We start from the raw sequence: 18,086 nt of genomic DNA, 5'->3' as shown, positions 1-18,086 counted from the left end.
TCACTAGGTGGGTATCTGCGGTATCATCAACAGAATGCTCTGCCACAGATAGGGAGCCCATGGCAGTGCCGTCATACTTATTCTAGAGCCCATGGCTGTCTCCATGAATGCTTTGCATTATCGAAGCAGACTGAGTTATGGACTCAGATACAGGCAGTGTAATCTGAGCCCACTTCCTGTTCAACACTACTTCACCCTAACTTCCTGGGGCTTGTCTCCAGTGCCGGGCCGGGGCATCCGGAGCCCAGGGAGGATCCGGGCTGGACTAGCCAGGCAGAGAGATCCCTCAACCTGGGCTTCATTACTGCCTGCCTCCCCTGGGAGGATTAGCCTTGTCTGGTCTGACAAATCACTACAGCTGGCTGTTCTCTCCCTGGTTGTTCTCACAATGTGTGGAGAGAACATGCCAGCAGTGGACTACCATCTACTGGCCTGGGATGGTGTTCCTCAGACATACAGTAATGAGAGGCAGAACCTGAAATGCCCCTAAATAAGCCAACAAGTGTTCCAGCTAGCTAGGTCAAGTTAGATTGCTATGACTTCAGTTGTACAGCTACTACACAGCGAAGAAGAGGAATTGCTATTGCAAGCAACACTTTTGACACTTATTTAACTCACTAGATATGGTAGATTTAATTCAGAAGAGGCTTGATGTTACCTTCTGGTAAGGAGTTCCTTTGTGCCGGTGGTCTCACTGGGGTTCCATAAGTAGCAGAGGGCCGTTCCCATGTTGTTTCTGGAAGGACACAGAAATAGTTAAAGCCAAATGAGGAGTAAGGCACAATGGACACACAGTTCCACAGTTTCCCTGAACGCTGAATGAAACTCTAAAGAACACAGGTGGAGAGCACAACCATTCAGAAATGTTCAGAAAGTATTGTAGAGGACATGGTCACACAGGACTATAGCAGGCAACTACAGTGTTCTGATAATCAGTGTTCTCGTTCAGTTGAGAACAGAGAAACAAGACGAGAATACTTGAAATGAAAAGTATTGAAATGAATGATTCACTTGCAGAAAAAACTATTGATATTCTTGACATTCTCTGAGAATGTTCCCGGGGCATCAAAGAAACATATTTTCAGTTAGTGGAGCAAGAAGTCCTTTGTTATCTGGACAGTGTTAGAGAGGCTTTCTGACTTTCAATCAGGCAGAGACACTGTATATACAATGATCTGATAACGTCAGTACATTACATGCTCTTAAGTAATAAAAGTGTTAGACTTGCTTGAAAATACAACTGAGTGCCCTTTAAAAATAGCATCTCTAATCAGTGTAATTCAAAAACACATTGTAATCATTATGCAGTTGAATTAATATAATAATGAGTGTTACAGCATGTGGTTTTATAAAATAGCCCCTGGGTCTTTATCTCTACTAAAGTGTGTGGTGTGCCAAGGTGCAGTGTTCTGCCAGAGTGTTGGAGCTGCCGTGGGTGAAGCCTGGCTTTGTCCTGTGGGAAACAGTATTTTTCTCTGGCTCCTATCCCATTGAGGGGCGCACACACACACACACACACACACACACACACACACACACACACACACACACACACACACACACACACACACACACACACACACACACACACACACAGCTCTGTCTGTGTAGTGCAGACCACCAAATGAAAAGCGTTTGATAAGCATCTGTATAAAAGGTTGCTTTAGCCCTGGTATTAAACAAGCAGGTATTTCTTCTGTCTAGTAAACAGGGGTTGTTTAAATGTCATTACACAGGACGGCTTTGTGGAACACATGGGTTGAGCTGCTGAGGTTCCTGCAGCAGTGGCGGCCATCACCACACATTTGGGCTAATCAGATGAAAGTGGATGAGATGTTAAGCCCTCCTTCAGATGAATGCGCTGGGGAGATGTTGATGATGGGGAATGCTAATGAGCTCTCTGAGACGGCAGCATTTCACAGCAAAATTGGAAACTATGGTTACCAAAAAAAAACTGACAAATGGAACTGATGGTTTCTGATTTAACATTTGTGAACGCTAACCTGACGCAGTAAAAAAATTAAGTAAGCTTTATGCGTGTGGACGCATCACACTGTTTTTGCTCGTGAAAGGATGAAATATGTATTGGTTCCAGCATAATCGGGCAGGTTATATAGCTACAGTAATAATGCAGATGTATACATTATATATACATAGTCAGAGGGTTATTGTAGAAATGTATGGTGCTGGCAGAAGGTGAATCACAGCCAATAGGAGTGGAGGATCTGCCAGATTTATTCCACCCTCCTCATAATATTGACCCTCCTCTCACATGAGTGAGCATGTCAGTAGGGTTGTGGTGGTGCTGTGTGCCTGGCTTACCTTTGCTGCCGGTGTTGACGTAGTACCTGCATCCCTCGGGTGACTTGTAACATCTCCAGCCTTGGGGAAGAGGGACACTCTTACTCTCATCCCTCGGTGCAGGGCTGGTGGCCGCTGGCTTCTGTCACAAACATACCACTCGTTTCACCACCAGATAATTCATATAAGCTGGGACTGTTTCCCAGTCTTGCTCATATAAATGGTGAGTACAAATATTAACTATTCATTGAGAAATGTTGATTTTGCTCTGTTTTTTTACTGTAACTGATTTGCGCACTTGATTAATACACATAATATTCCATACTACGTATCTGCATATCGAGGGGTTGCATCAGCCTCTAATGTTCCCAATTAGCAGTGTCTGCTCATTTCTTCCCAGTTACAGTACAACGTACTCCCACATTTCTAAAGCAGGCTGATCACAGGCGCAGACACAGCTGTGTAGGAAAGATCTGTTTTAATTAGGAACAATGTCATAATTAATATAATGATTCATTCAGGAAATATTGAACTGTGGCAAGGAATGGGAAAGCTTGTTTGATTGTAGGAAGGGTGCTCTTTTCTTGGAACCCTTCATGTGGTTGTTGGTAAACTGAGAAGACCCCACTGCTGAAAGAGACAAAATAATGCCCCATTGCACTTTGCAAACCTCCACCTAAACAAGCCTAATGGAACAAAATTAGAGCTCTTTGACAACACAGATCCATCCGCCTTATGTTTATCGATGAGCAAAGGAAGCAAACAAAGAAAAGAACACACTCCCTACAATTAAACATGGGCAGGTTTGAAAATGCTGTGGATTTGCCTTGCTGCCTCTGGTACTGGGGGCCTTGAACGTGTGCAAGACATCATGAAATCAGCAGATTATCAAGGTGTTCTGGAGTGCAATGTTCAACCCAGTGTCCTAAAACTGTGTCTCTGTCAGTGGTGTAAAGTACTTAAGTAAAAATATTTTAAAGTACTAAGTCGTTTTTTAGGGTATCTGTACTTTACTTTACTATTTATATTTTTGACAACTTTTACTTTTACTTCACTACATTCCTAAAGAAGATGATGTACTTTTTACTCCATACATTTTCCCTGACAAAGTACTCATGATATTTTGAATGCTGAGCAGGACAGAAAACGGTCCAATTCACACACTCATCAAGAGAACATCCCTTGGTCATCTCTACTGCCTCTGATCTGGCGGACTCAGTGAACACAAATGCTTTGTTTGTAAAGGATGTCTGAGTGTTGAAGTGTGACCCTTGCTATCCGTAAATAACAAAAACAAGAAAATTGTGTCGTATGGTTTGTTTAATATAAGGAGTTTTAAATGATTCATACTTTTACTTTTGATACTTAAGTATATTTAAAACCAAATACTTTTAGACTTTTACTCAAGTAGTATTTTACTGGGTGACTTTCACTTTGACTTTTTTTTTATTAAGGTATCTTCACTTTTACTCCAGTATGACAATTGGGTACTTTTTCCACCACTGATCTCTGTTGAAGGTTGTGGGTCTTCCAGCAGAACAACAACCCAAACACAAATGAGAAAGCACCCAGGAATGGTTCAATAATAAATACTGGACTCCTGCAGTGGCCAGCAATGAGTCCAGATCTGAATCCCATCATAAACCTATAGTGAGATCAGAAAACAACAGTTGGTGAAAGGCATCACTCAAACATTGAAAAATTTGCAGCTGAAAAATGGGCCGTATTGCCATGTGCAGCAACCCCATTGATCATTACAATAAGTGTTTTTTTGCAGCCATGTTCGCCAAAGGCTGTTTAACCAAGTATTACCCCTGGGTGCCATGTATTTTGTCCATGCCATTTGTTGACATTTTCTTAAATAACATTGTAAACTTGTTTCCCCAGAAAAATTGGTTCTGCAATGTTGACAATCCAATAAAAAAATGATTCCAATTTAACTTATTTCAGAAGTTCAAGGGTTCCAATATATTTGTCCACCACTGTACATGTTCCCTTGAAATCAAACCAAATCAAAGTTTATTTGTCATGTGCGCCGAATAAAATAGGTGTAGACCTTACAGTGAAATGCTTACTTACAGGCTCTAACCAATAGAAAGGTGTTAGGTGAACAATAGGTAAGTAAAGAAATAAAACAACAGTAATAAGACAGGCTATATACAGTAGCGAGTCTACATACAGACACCGGTTAGTCTGGCTGATTGAGGTAGTATGTACATGTAGATATGGTTAAAGTGACTATGCATATATGATGAACGTAGAGAGTAGCAGTAGCGTAAAAGAAGGGTTGGCGGGTGGTGGGTGGCGGGACACAATGCAGAAAGCCCGGTTAGCCAATGTGCGGGAGCACTGGTTGGTCGGCCCAATTGAGGTAGTATGTACATGAATGTATAGTTAAAGTGACTATGCATGTATGATAAACAGAGAGGAGCAGCAGCGTAAAAAGAGGGTTTGGGGGGGTGGGGGGGCACACAATGCAAATAGTCTGGGTAGCCTTTTGATTACCTGTTCAGGAGTCTTATGGCTTGGCGGTAAAAACTGTTGAGAAGCCTTTTGGTCCCAGACTTGGCACTCCGGTACCGCTTGCCATGCGATAGTAGAGAGAACAGTCTATGACTGGGGTGGTTGGGGTCTTTGACAATTTTTAGGGCCTTCCTCTGACACCGCTTGGTGTAGAGGTCCTGGATGGCAGGCAGCTTAGCCCCAGTGAATGTACTGGGCCGTTCGCACTACCCTCTGTAGTGCCTTGCGGTCAGCAATTGCCGTACCAGGTTGTGATCCAACCAGTCAGGATGCTCTCGATGTTGCAGCTGTAGAACCTTTTGAGGATCTCAGGACCCATGACAAATCTTTTTAGTTTCCTGAGGGGGAATAGGCTTTGTCGTGCCCTCTTCACGACTGTCTTGGTGTGTTTGGACCATTCTAGTTTGCTGTTGATGTGGACACCGAGGAACTTGAAGCTCTCAACCTGCTCCACTACAGCCCCGTCGATGAGAATGGGGGCGTGCTCGGTCCTCCTTTTCCTGTAGTCCACAATCATCTCCTTAGTCTTGGCTAAGTTGTGGGATAGGTTGTTATTCTGGCACCACACGGCCAGGTATCTGATCTCCTCCCTGTAGGCTGTCTCGTCGTTGTCTGTGATCAGGCCTACCACTGTTGTGTCATCTGCAAACTTAATGATGGTGTTGGAGTCGTGCCTGGCCATGCAGTCATGGGTTAACAGGGAGTACAGGAGTGGACTGAGCACGCACCCCTGTGGAGCTCCAGTGTTGAGGATCAGCGTGGCAGATGTGTTGTTACCTACCCTCACCACCTGGGGGCGGCCCGTCAGGAAGTCCAGGATCCAGTTGCAGAGGGAGGTGTTTAAGTCCCAGGTTCCTTAGCTTAGTGATGAGCTTTGAGGGTACTATGGTGTTGAACGCTGAGATGTAGTCAATGAATAGCATTCTCACATAAGCAAACAACATCCGTTCCGATGTGCTGTTATTATTTAGAAGCTATTCTTTTCGGCTCACAGTGCTTTCTTCAGGGCTTTCACAGTGCCTTCCCTTGGTTGGAGGGTGTTGTTCACAATGATCCACTATCTGGATAAATAACAATCACAGCTTTTTGGACCTTATCAGCAGTTCCCAGAAGGCTCATACACACCCATAAAGCTCCTGGTCACATTGCGACTGCAGAATTTACTGCAGTGTACTTCATAAGTCAAAAGTCCTCTTTAATCTACAGGGATGGCCTGACTGACGATTCATTGTCATTAACAACAGTGTGTTGCCCAGTCAAAGCTGTCTGCTGTATCTGACAGAGGGCCTGCTGAACTCTGCCTGTACCACTTCTAACATGGTGACTGGCTGCTAGTCACGACCCTACCCCAGATCCACTGCGGAGTGTGGGGACAGAGGGGGAGGAGAGGGGGAAAGGAAAGAGAGGAGGGAAGGATATTAAATGAATGATAAAGCAGAGAGATCCTGCTGATATCTACACTCGTTTGATGTACAAGATAAAAGGGATTCCTTTCTGTCTCTCTTTCTGATATAAAGCACTGGGCTTGCAGTGAGCAGTTTGCAGTGAGTACAATACAAAGCACCTCGTCTTCATTGACGAGCCATGCTGTGCTGCAGGAAACTGTCCTCAGTCATTTATCATGAGCTCATAAAAAGCATTATCCTTCCTCAAGCTCCCAATAAGGACATACTGTATGTGATTTTCACTATGTCAGACAAATCATGAACATACTGTATCACCAAGGAGTACAATGTCCATTAGCTTAACATAAATCAGACTTTATACAAGTATAATGGCCACTACTAACCCTGACCTAATGCATCTTAGGCAGCATACCATCCTCTGAACCATGGAATAGCAGTGAACTGGTACTTTTTGCCCGGAGACATGAATCGTTAACTAATTAATCCTCCCAGAGAGATGTAAATGACAGATTCTTATCTTGAGATTTGTATCATATGTGATTTATCTCACGTCCCTGAGCTGTAGCGATTTCACATGTCCCCTGGCAAAAAAACTGTTGAATAAAGTGGAACGGCATCCAAGCTTTCAAAGAATTTAAAAGGACAAAATCCTCTGGATATCTCCTGCCAAATCCCACAATCCTTTGGGGTGGTGCTCCCACTGCAACCCCTGGGAGGAGGCTCTTTATAGAGTATACTCCCCTCCAGTTTCCTCAGTTCCCATTGAATACCAACAAAGCAACAGGGACAGGCCCTCTCCCACCACTACAGAGGAGAGTCTGGGCTCTTGCTGTTAGCATGCCCTTCTGTGGCTTCATTGGTATGACTGGGAATGAATGAGAGCATTAACCCCACATTGTGCTACCTGCAATAGGGGGATTATTATAGTGCAGCACCTGAAGCTGGTTAGAGACAGGGGTACTAAAGGAAGAGCCTGGCCTAGTGTTAAATCCTCACCGCTGACTGATTTTCTCTACACTCAGCTCTGCATGTCAATGTATCTCTCTGCCTATTGTATCCATCCTACTTAGGGCCGATCTCTCTCTCTCAGTGGTGTGGCCCGGTGGGCAAAGCCCTCTCACTGTCACTCCAGGATGTCTTGGTGGCGTACCGAGTGCCGAGGTATTTGGACATAAATATGAACTTTATCAAACAAAACAAACATTTATTGTGGAACTGGGATTCCTGAGAGTGCATTCTGATGAAGATCATCAAAGGTAAGTTAATATTTATAACGCTATTTCTGACTTTTACTGACTCCACAACATAGCGGGTATCTGTATGGCTTGTTTTTTGTGAGCGCTGTACTCAGATAATTGCATGGTGTGCTTTTTCCGTAAAGCTTTTTTGAAATCTGACACAGCGGTTGCATTAAGGAGAAGTATATCTTTAGTTCTATGCATAACACTTGTATCTTTTATCAAAGTTTATGATGAGTATTTCTGTAAATTGATGTGGCTCTCTGCAAATTCGCCGGATGTATTCGAGGCACAACATTACTGAACATAACGTGCCAATGTAAACTGAGATTTTTGGATATAAATATGAACTTTATCGAACAAAACATACATGTATTGTGTAACATGAAGTCCTATGAGTGCCATCTGATGAAGATCATCAAAGGTTAGTGATTCATTTGATCTCTATTTCTGCTTTTTGTGACTCCTCTCTTTGGCTGTATGTTTTTGTGACTACGCGCTGACCTAACATAATCGTATGGTGTGCTTTCGCTGTAAAGCCTTTTTGAAATTGGACACGATGGCTAGATTAACAAGAAGTTAAGCTTTAATTTGGTTTATTGCACTTGTGAATGTATGAAAGTTAAATATCTCAAAAAAATATTTCTGAATTTCGCACTCTGCCATTTCAGCGGATGTTGTCGAGGAGTTCCGCTAGCTACACTACAAACATTACCAGGTTCCTTTGATGCAATTGAAGACAGATAGATAATTAGACAGACAGATAATTAAAGACAGTCCACCACAACATAACCAAGAGTTAGTGAGACGTAGTCTGTGTAAGGCGTAGTCTGTGTTTAACCCATTGAGGTATGGTTTAATTGTATTATATATTATAAACAGTTTGAGATCATTTTGAGAGGATTTCGCCAGTGGTTGAATGGGGAATTGGGCTTCTCGGGAAAATGTTGTCCGAGGTTGCAAGAGTAACCAAGGGAGGCGGGGCTTAGCAAAAGGTAATTGTGAAATGTTCCAGAGAACGAGAGTGGGAGGAAGAGATGAAATTCCACTGCAAATGTGGTACTTGTGCTAGCTTTGAGTCATCAGTCAATCGAGTTTATTGTCATTGTATGACCCTTTGTTTAGAATGTCTACATACTGAGGTGATTTCAAAAACACTGCATCTGCATTTATGCAACCTGCTACCTCAGGCTCTGCTACGCACATAATATCTTCCATTCTGTCCAATCGAATCAATTCAAATGAAGTTACTGTGGTGCTTGTTGTCAGTCACCCACATTTGTGTAGGTGTTAAATAATATATTGCAACAAAATGTTGCATCCAAGTTCAGTAAGGTAAGTGACTCTTAATCTGAAACACTCATAAAATAGTAGACTAAATGTCATTTGTTTTTACATGATTTTCTCTGTGGCTCCAGGGCATGTACAGTACTAACTGTACTGTAAGTTTCAGTAATTATGAGAAAAGTCTTGTAAAACAACATACCGTAACTCCACACATGATAATGATAAAGAGGGCAAACATGGACAAATCAGTGAGCCCTGTTTCTTACACAGGCTAATGAACGTGACACTAAACAATCCAGACTTCATTTCACAGGTTCTGTTTTTTTTTATTTTAAGGGAAACAGAGCCTTCCTGAAGACACAGAAGAAGAGGGAATGTGATTGAGCTAGGAGAGCAGGGTGGCTGAGGGACAGAGGGACATCTAAAACCAACAGTGAAGATCAAAGTGTTTTGCCCCCCCCCCCCCCCTTCCCACACGGCACTCATTGTGCTACAGAAGAAGCGGGATATGAGAGCTATATCTGGACAGAGACAGACAGACCATGTCTAAGCAGAATAAAAATCCACCAAACTCAAAAGGATGAGAAATAAAATACAACTACATCCGACACAAAGGCTTGAACAGAGCCAATGAATCTCCTGTACCCATTCTGTCTGACTACCACAATTGTTCCACTGAAGCAATAGTGCTCCATTGATGCAACTCCCAAATCTGCCAAAAAATGTAACACTGCACATAAAGTACTGTCAAAAATGTCACTGATAACAGAGACCGATAATAATAGCATTAAAAACAAAGCCTTACCATGTTGGGCTAAGACTACGTCGTAAGGAAGCAAACAGCCAAATGAGAGAAGTGTCTGTTAACTAGTCACAGTGAACATTGAGTGGGACAAGGCTCTTTTAGAACCAGGAGGAGGAAACATTTGTCACACATATGGGTTCTCATTACTGGCCAGAGTGACCCGGCACCCAGGGTCAAAGCTAAGACATGGAAGGAATGGACAGACACTAAACATCTTTCTACTCCGCCTCTTTTCTTTATTTACAAGATGAAGAATAAAACGGTCCAGGAAGAACCATCTTGTGGTATGAGACGTTTTCTATGAGTCTTTGTTAGCAGATGTAAGGGTCTGGAAGCCCGTTCCCAGATAAAGCCAGGACCCTGCTCCATGGCAGGCCACACAATGGCCAACACTGTGAGACAGAGCTGTGAGGCACTCGCAGGCAACAAGGCCTGTTTTGTGTTGGTCCTTCCCTCCATTTCTTATAAATCAAATTGACCCTGTGTGAAGTGTGTTCGAGCTGCCACACTCCCCTCTGATACTGACTGATTGTGACTGACTATCTCTAACATGGCATGCAGCCGGCCAGGCTACATCATCTGGCAGCTGGCTAGACAGAGATCTAAATGAAAAAGCGATAAGAACCAGCGAAGACAGCAGACACATTTTCAATCTTTAGAAACCCAACTTTCAAGCGGAGTCGTCCTGTTCAACATCAAGTTTGTTTACAGCCAGGATGTCTGACATGTCCTTAAGAGCTCATCAAGGCCATGGGGGACTAATATGTTTATAAGGCCTATTTATTTTGTCCTTCTCACAATCACTCGATCCAGAGCATACTGGAGCATCATTGACCGACTTCAATGGAGTGTTTCATGTTATCAAACAATCTTCAATGAAGGAGCAGCAAGAATTCAATGTTGGTTCTCTCGTCTGTTATGAGGGGTATAAAACACAAACATGCACCAAAAGCAGCTGTGGAGTATCTGTAGCTGATCAGTTAATGAGTGGATCAGATTGATCAGTTAATGGAGTTAATGAGTTGATCAGACTGCAGAGCATATTGCTCAACTTTCAAATACACTTCATATACTGTACCTTTGATCACTATTGTAAAGTGTACTGTATATACATATAGGTACATCACGTGTGTGTGTGTGTGTGTGTGTGTGTGTGTGTGTGTGTGTGTGTGTGTGTGTGTGTGTGTGTGTGTGTGTGTGTGTGTGTGTGTGTGCGTGTGTGTGTGTGTGTGTGTGTGTGTGTGCATGAATTCGTGTGTGGAGGAGGCCTTCTAGTCAGGCAGGCCCTATTACTGTACATTTTGAAATGAAAGACGACAGGTTTGAAAGGCTTGCTTATTGTCATCGACATCTTGTACTAGAAAAGCTTTTCACACCAGAACGTGATTGATGTAGCTACGCTAAGCTCAGTAAGTAAGCACCCTCTTGTGGAAGATAACGGAGAAACAAGCAGTGTGATGCTTTCACTCATACAGAATGAAAAGGAATAGCCTTTAGAAGATTTGATTTGACCATTTAAAATCCATAAAATGTTACACCAAGCAACAGATACATAAATAAACACAGTATCTGACATCTCAGTACATGATCTGTAATTCTTCAAACTGAATTACGTTTGTCACCCCAAAGCACAATATTCAGTGTCAAACAACTTGAACTACACTGTCTTATTTGATCGTTCTCAGTTTAGGTATGTATTCATTCATTTGTTATCCCATACATTCATTGTGTAAGGACACCTTGTGTGTGGATATTAAGTTCAAAGCCCTTGCAGACTAGGCTATCCTGCTGTCCATGACATATCAAATGTTCAATCAAAGTGAAATACAAATCCTGCTTCATCAATTTCTAGTTGGCATACACTTGGATGTCACTATGTGAGTACACTGTCCTATCGCTCACCTTGCTGTGACATTGCACTCTACAGTCACATGGTATAATAACGTTCTGATGAAGCCTTGTCTTGAAGGGATACGTCGGGACTTCCCCAGAGTGAGATGAACTTGTGGATACCATATTTATGTCTCTGCGTGCAGTTTGAATTAAGTTTGAATGAAGGGCCAGTAACCAAAAGGTTGCTTTGAGCCGACAAGGTAAAAATCTGTTGTTCTGAGCAAAACAGTTAACCCACTGTTCCCCAGGCGCCATGGATGTTGATTATGGCATCCACAAATCCATTTGACTCCGGGGAAGTAGATAAAGGGCCAAAATCCCAAAGTATCCCCTTAACAATGAACAAAAGGTCACATGAAAATGATTAACTTTACTTCTTTGTGAATATTATGGTCAGTAGAGTGGACATATAAGTTATGCCGGTTAATTCTGCCATTCTGATGAACAGGAGAAGAACAGGAGAAGAACAGGGTTCATACTGTAACTGCTGTTTGGACTGTGGCCATGTACTTATTGTTAAAACAGCTGTATCCAAGTCCGGGCTTTGTACTCCAGTATTTCCATCCCAATTAACCTGAATTATCCTTTAAAAAGAAGGGAAACAATCCTCTACAAATCTGCTTGAACGTGTCTGAGAAATCATGTTACTTTTCTACAATCACTGAAATAGCAACCGCACTAAGACAGTCATTAAACAAGCTGCTGGTTGTCAGATGTCTCTGTTATATCACATTCCCCGGGGTAGAGGAAAAAGGGACAAATCTATTAGCCCATGATTTATATAGTTTGCTCATATTGTAACTATGGTACGTAAAGTTGTCTTTGGCCAATGTTAAGTCTGATATGGAATATTTAGTAGAGTACCCCTACTTTATTTTAAATGTAGCCGAGTCTATGGAATTGGATCTTGATTAATGCAACAACCTGGATTTATGAATAGCGAGTGTGTCCAAAGTGCCTACTAAGCACGACTCATACTTTGGGGTCATTTTCAAATGCTCTTCTCAACAACAGCAGATGAATGCTTTGACAGATATTACTGGCAAAAATGTTTTCCCCCCTTGTCTTTTGGCTTGCATTGTTACTATATCATCTTTATATGTAAGTTACAGTATTTCAGCTAGTTTGTCATCCGTGAATTATTGGGAGTATCATGTAATATTGTCATTACTATCCGTGGCTCTATACAGTATATTATTATATGTATGTATAGAGAGAGAAACTTCACAGCTAAACAGTCACAGTTCGTTGCAATCTCTTTTGGTTGTGGTTAATAATGCATTGATGTCAGGTTCTTTATTGAATGGAAATGTGACATATTATAGTGTGAGAGTGGTTGGCCTAAATATAACCATAGAGTGCCTTGTGCTTAATGGAGTTATCCATGGACAACAGGTTCATGCAGGTCAAACAATGCATGCCCATGGAAAGGAAGGAGGATTCTCACCAAGGACAATGGCCCAGTATAAAAGAGGCTTCTGCAGCAGGCTATGCTCACCCCCTTAGCATCAGCAACAAGGTAAGTCTCCCCCTGCTTGACAAGAATAGCTGAATTCTTATAACTTCATGTTAAAAAGCAGATTTCCATGTTATGTGGTTGCATTCTCAGACAGGCTTCTGTACCGTTCAAGCGCACAGCTTTTTTGATGTCAAGGGATTCAGTGATTGCAGTAAGCTGCAAGAAGTAGGTAGGTGGAATGACAAATGCCAATTTAATCTTTGACTTTCAAGGGGGAAAAAGCCTGAGGTTAAATGTGTTATGTTATACTGTATTCTTAGAGGACAAAATGAGCAGGGATGGAGAAATGTCTATCTTCGGGCCAGCTTCCCAGTACCTGAGGAAGTCAGAGAAGGAGAGGATTGAGGCTCAGTCTACGCCCTTTGATGCCAAAACAGCCTGTTCCGTCAGTGATGACAAAGAGCTCTATGTGAAGGGGTTCGTCCAGAACAAAGACGGAGACAAAGTCACCGTCCAGACCCTGGATGACAGAGTAGGTCCACGGTGGAACCAATGTTGTAGCAGTCAGTGGCAACATGGGCTCATTTCCATTCAATGTGCCAGATTGGAGGCTTGCCTTCAGCAGCTTTCAGAACCCTGCTGTATTTTGTTTCTATTTTCCCAGACTGTAACAGTCAAGGAGGACCAAGTCTCTCCAATGAACCCGCCCGGGTTCGATAAAATGGAGGACATGGTTAGGATGACCCACCTCAATGAGCCCTCTAGCCCTCTAGCACAGAGTTATACAGCACGTATAACCTCAAAGAGCGTTAAGCAGCATGGATGATCTATGAAGGTCTTTTACACTGATACACATTCTTTTAAAATGGATAATCTCATTGTTAAAAGTATCTAACAAGGGCATATATGTTTCTTTTGTATTGACAGACCTACTCTGGTCTGTTCTGTGTGACTCTGTGAACGCTTATAAGTGGCTCCCGGTCTGTAACCCAGAGGTGGTGAGCGCCTACAGAGGGAAGAAGAGGATAGAGGTTCCACCTCACATTTTCGCCCTCTCTGATAATGCCTATCAGCTCATGCTAACAGGTATGTCACCCACTGCTTTAAATGTCTTTTCATTACATATTGTGATTTTGAACATCCAACTCATTGTGCTTATTTTTCTTTAGATCGGGAACATCAGTCTATCCTAATCACGTGAGTATCATGTGTTTTTCAGTTAAGTATATTTGAATTACACAAAAATCAGATATTTTTCTTCAACAGTGGAGAATCCGGTGAAGGCAAGACTGTAAACACCAAACGTGTCATCCAGTACTTTGCGACAATCGCAGTGTCTGCGGACCAGAAAAAAGAACCAGTCAGCAAGATGAAGGTAAGTTTATACCTTTTGTAGTGGCTTTGACCGGTGCTGTGCAAAAATGGGATTTGTCTGGTGATGTACAGAAATGGGATTTGTCTGGCGATGTACAGAAATGGGATTTGTCTGGCGATGTACAGAAATGGGCTTTGTCTGGTGATGTACAGGAATGGGCTTTGACTGGTGCTGTACAGAAATGGGCTTTGTCTGGTGATGTACAGAAATGGGCTTTGACTGGTGATGTACAGGAATGGGCTTTGACTGGTGATGTACAGAAATGGGATTTGTCTGGCGATGTACAGAAATGGGCTTTGTCTGGTGATGTACAGGAATGGGCTTTGACTGGTGATGTACAGGAACGGGCTTTGACTGGTGATGTACAGGAATGGGCTTTGACTGGTGATGTACAGGAATGGGCTTTGTCTGGTGATGTACAGGAATGGGCTTTGACTGGTGATGTACAGGAATGGGCTTTGACTGGTGATGTACAGGAATGGGCTTTGTCTGGTGATGTACAGGAATGGGCTTTGACTGGTGATGTACAGGAATGGATGTCAGATACATTTCCTTTCTTGTGGCAGGGAACCCTGGAGGATCATCCAGGCCAACCCTCTGCTGGAGGCTTTTGGGAATGCCTAGACGGTGAGGAATGACAACTCCTCTCGCTTTGTGAGTCAAACCAGAATCCAACGGAATTGTTTTTTTACGCAGAAGCGTAGCAATAAGAGCTGAACAACGTTAAACTTACAGTAAGAATTTTTTTTTCTTCTCAAAAAGGGCAAATTCATTAGAATACACTTTGGTACAACGGGTAAACTGGCCTCAGCAGATATTGAAGTTTGTAAGTACAACATTTGTTTTGTTGCTAAAAATGCATTTCCTGACATTATCCATATACTGTATGAGTGATGTTGAATGAATTTTGCTTTGTTACTGAAAGATCTGCTGGAAAAACCTCGAGGGATATTTCAATTGGGTGCTGAGAGGAGCTACCATATATTCTACCAGCTAACTTGCAACAAGAAGCCAGAGCTTATTGGTATGTAGAATTTTGACATACTGCAGTATCTCTCTTACTAAGCTTCTCTCACACAAACACCCACACACACACAAACTAGCAAATAATATGGGACTCCCATCATACGGAACCCCCATCATACGTTAACATGTCTTGTCATCAGGTGAATCATAACTCCAAACACATTTTCGCTAAGAGCATCTTTTATATACAGTATGTATATTTCCACACTACAAGGTTTGAATAATACTGTGAAATTGTGAAACTTATGATAATGTTCTTTTAGTGTAAAAATGTCAGCCTGTTTTGGTGGTATGGAGTTTTGGCCTTCTATGGCTGTCACGAATCTCGCCGAAGATGGTGCCTCTTCCTGTTCGGGCGGCACTCGGCGGTCGTCGTCGCCGGCCTATTAGCTGCCATCGATTCCCTTTCCGTTTGTTTCTGTTTATTGGGTTTAATTGGGTACACCTGTTTTGAGTTAGTGTTTGTTTGTAGGCTATTTAAGGGCACTAGGCCGCTGGGTAATTGTGTGGGCTTGTTTTCTGTTATCTAGTGTATGAGTGTTGTTAGTATTTTTCGGACAGTTTTAGTCCGTTGTATTTTGGGACGGGTTGTTTCATGCGCCCTGGTGTTTTGCATGTCGTGGCTCCACAGTCTATGGAATAAAATATCCACGTACTGAATTACCTGCTCTCTGGCTTGACTCCTCCACTCACCATTGTTAGAAGTTGTAACAATGGCGACATCACTCCATGGTGACATCATTTATTCATTAATAAACCAATAAGAAAGAGTTCCAAACCTCTCTGCCAATAACAGCAAATGTTCCATTTTCCCCTCCCCAATCAGACCTCTCCCAGACAGTCCTAGCCAAATTCTTGCTTGAGAAATTGCTCTTTGCTAAGAAGCTACTTTTGTTTCTTTTTGACCATTTTAATTGAAAACAAATAACGGTAAGGTACTTAATTACACAGAAATGATTTGATATTGAGATAAAATGCACTGGTACAGTGTCCTGTTTGTGGGTGCTTTTCAAAGTCTAAGTATGTCAGAAAACTCCAGTTAGTGTAACTGGCTCCGGGTGAGTGTAATTTGCTCAATATTAGGAGTTGAGAAATAAAGTTAGAACGAAGATATTGTCCTCTTTTCTACTGTATGTCATTCTAAACTTGTCTATTCTGTTGCTGCTAGCGATATTCATACAAACATTGGGAAAAATTGACTTTAAAAAATTAATAAATTGGGGACCCCAGTCTAATTGAATTTCCCCCTTTCAGATATGCTTCTCATCACCCCCAACTCCTATGACTTTGCCTTTATAAGTCAAGGAGAAATCACTGTGAAAAGCATAGACGATGCAGATGAATTGATAGCTACTGATGTGAGTTGAGTTAAGGGGATCAAACACGCATGGTTTCTTTTCAGATAGCTTTCATTTGATGTCCCTCTTATATGGCACAGGAAGCTATTGATATCCTGGGTTTTATTGCTGATGAAAAAGTGGGCCTCTACAAGCTGACTGGAGCCATAATGCATCATGGGAACATGAAGTTCAAGCAGAAGCAGCGTGAGGAACAGGCAGAACCTGATGGCACCGAGGCTGAGGGGGAACACTCTAAAAACCCTTCATCACATGATTGTGTATATCATAACTGAATCAAATACAAGTAATCAGGTAGTCATCAATCTTTGTCATAGAGAACAGGTATTAACAAAACAAAAGTTGTAATGTGATAAATTGACAGTTGTCTGCTCTGTTTGTAAAGTATTGTTGTGTTCTCTATACAGAAGCTGATAAAGCAGCATACCTGATGGGCTTGAACTCTGCTGACCTGCTCAAAAATCTCTGTTATCCCAGAGTAAAGGTTGGGAATGAGTATGCCACTAAAGGACAAAGCGTTCAGCAAGTAAGGCAATAAGACATGGACGATACATGTCTTTAGACTAAGCAATGGTCAACTTAGAGGATATGTTCTATACATTATAAGTGTATAACTCCATTGGAGCCCCTGCCAAATCAGTCTATGAGAAGATGTTCTGTTGGATGGTCTTAAGGATCAACCAACAACTGGATACAAAGCAGTCCAGACAACATTTCATTGGTGTTCTGGATATTGCTGGATTTGAGATTTTTGAAGTATGGTTCCAACATATTGATATCTTTCATGACTAATGTTTTGTGAAATGAAACAAGCATACATTGATCCTCAGGCATTCATTTGCATGATACTTTCATATTCCCTCAGTACAACACACTGGAACAGCTCTGCATCAACTTCACTCATGAGAAACTGCAACAATCACCACATGTTTGTGTTGGAACAAGAGGAATACAAGGAGGAAGGAATAGACTGGGAGTTCATTGACTTTAGTATGGACTTGGCTGCCTGTATTGAGCTTAGTGAGAAGGTATTGTCAAAAACCATATGCAATGATTTAATCATGTTGAACGCCCTGCATTTGACTAGTTATTCTCAGTAATTAATCATCTCTTGTCCACCAGCCAATGGGCATCTTCTCCATCCTTGAAGAGGATGTTCCCTAAGTCAACAGACCCTTCTTTCAAGAAGGTGCACTTTTCAAGGTGCACTTTTCACATTGCATACAACATTCACACTGTAATAGTAATGCACAAACCCTATATTGATAGTAAACCAAACTCCTCTTTTTCAGGTGTTTTTTAAAGCTGGTCTCCTGGGTGCTCTGTAGGGGATGAGAGATGAGCGCCTAGCCCATGTTGTGACATCCACTCAGGCACTGTGTCGAGGATATGTACCAGAAGATGATGGCCAGAAG

At 42.1% G+C, this 18,086-nt stretch overlaps 1 protein-coding gene and 1 long non-coding RNA gene across 2 annotated transcripts in view; one reads left to right on the top strand and one right to left on the bottom strand.

Moving 5' to 3' along the window:
* The window catches only part of LOC110486607 (growth arrest-specific protein 7), a 40,689-nt gene extending 31,029 nt beyond the window's left edge, over nt 1-9,660 (bottom strand). Inside the window, exons 1-3 of the mRNA XM_090196840.1 lie at nt 9,561-9,660; nt 2,323-2,443; nt 659-736 (exon numbers count right to left, since the gene is read on the bottom strand). Coding sequence (XP_090052966.1) covers nt 659-736; nt 2,323-2,443; nt 9,561-9,563 — 202 coding nt within the window. The 5' untranslated portion in view covers nt 9,564-9,660. The remainder of the gene's footprint in view (nt 1-658; nt 737-2,322; nt 2,444-9,560) is intronic.
* A 4,390-nt stretch (nt 9,661-14,050) lies between these two features.
* LOC149978935 (uncharacterized) lies at nt 14,051-18,086 on the top strand. The gene is made up of 10 exons (XR_016486014.1): nt 14,051-14,109; nt 14,179-14,287; nt 14,854-14,941; nt 15,050-15,113; nt 15,213-15,311; nt 16,752-16,965; nt 17,079-17,197; nt 17,537-17,699; nt 17,794-17,874; nt 17,964-18,086. It is a non-coding gene; the product is annotated as an uncharacterized LOC149978935 (long non-coding RNA).

This window comes from Oncorhynchus mykiss, chromosome 13 (assembly GCF_057628025.1).
Source record: "Oncorhynchus mykiss isolate SJ-2025 chromosome 13, ASM5762802v1, whole genome shotgun sequence".
NCBI classification, from domain to species: Eukaryota; Metazoa; Chordata; class Actinopteri; order Salmoniformes; family Salmonidae; genus Oncorhynchus; species Oncorhynchus mykiss.
Note: the sequence above shows the minus strand (reverse complement) of the source record. Positions and strands in the feature narration are given on the sequence as shown.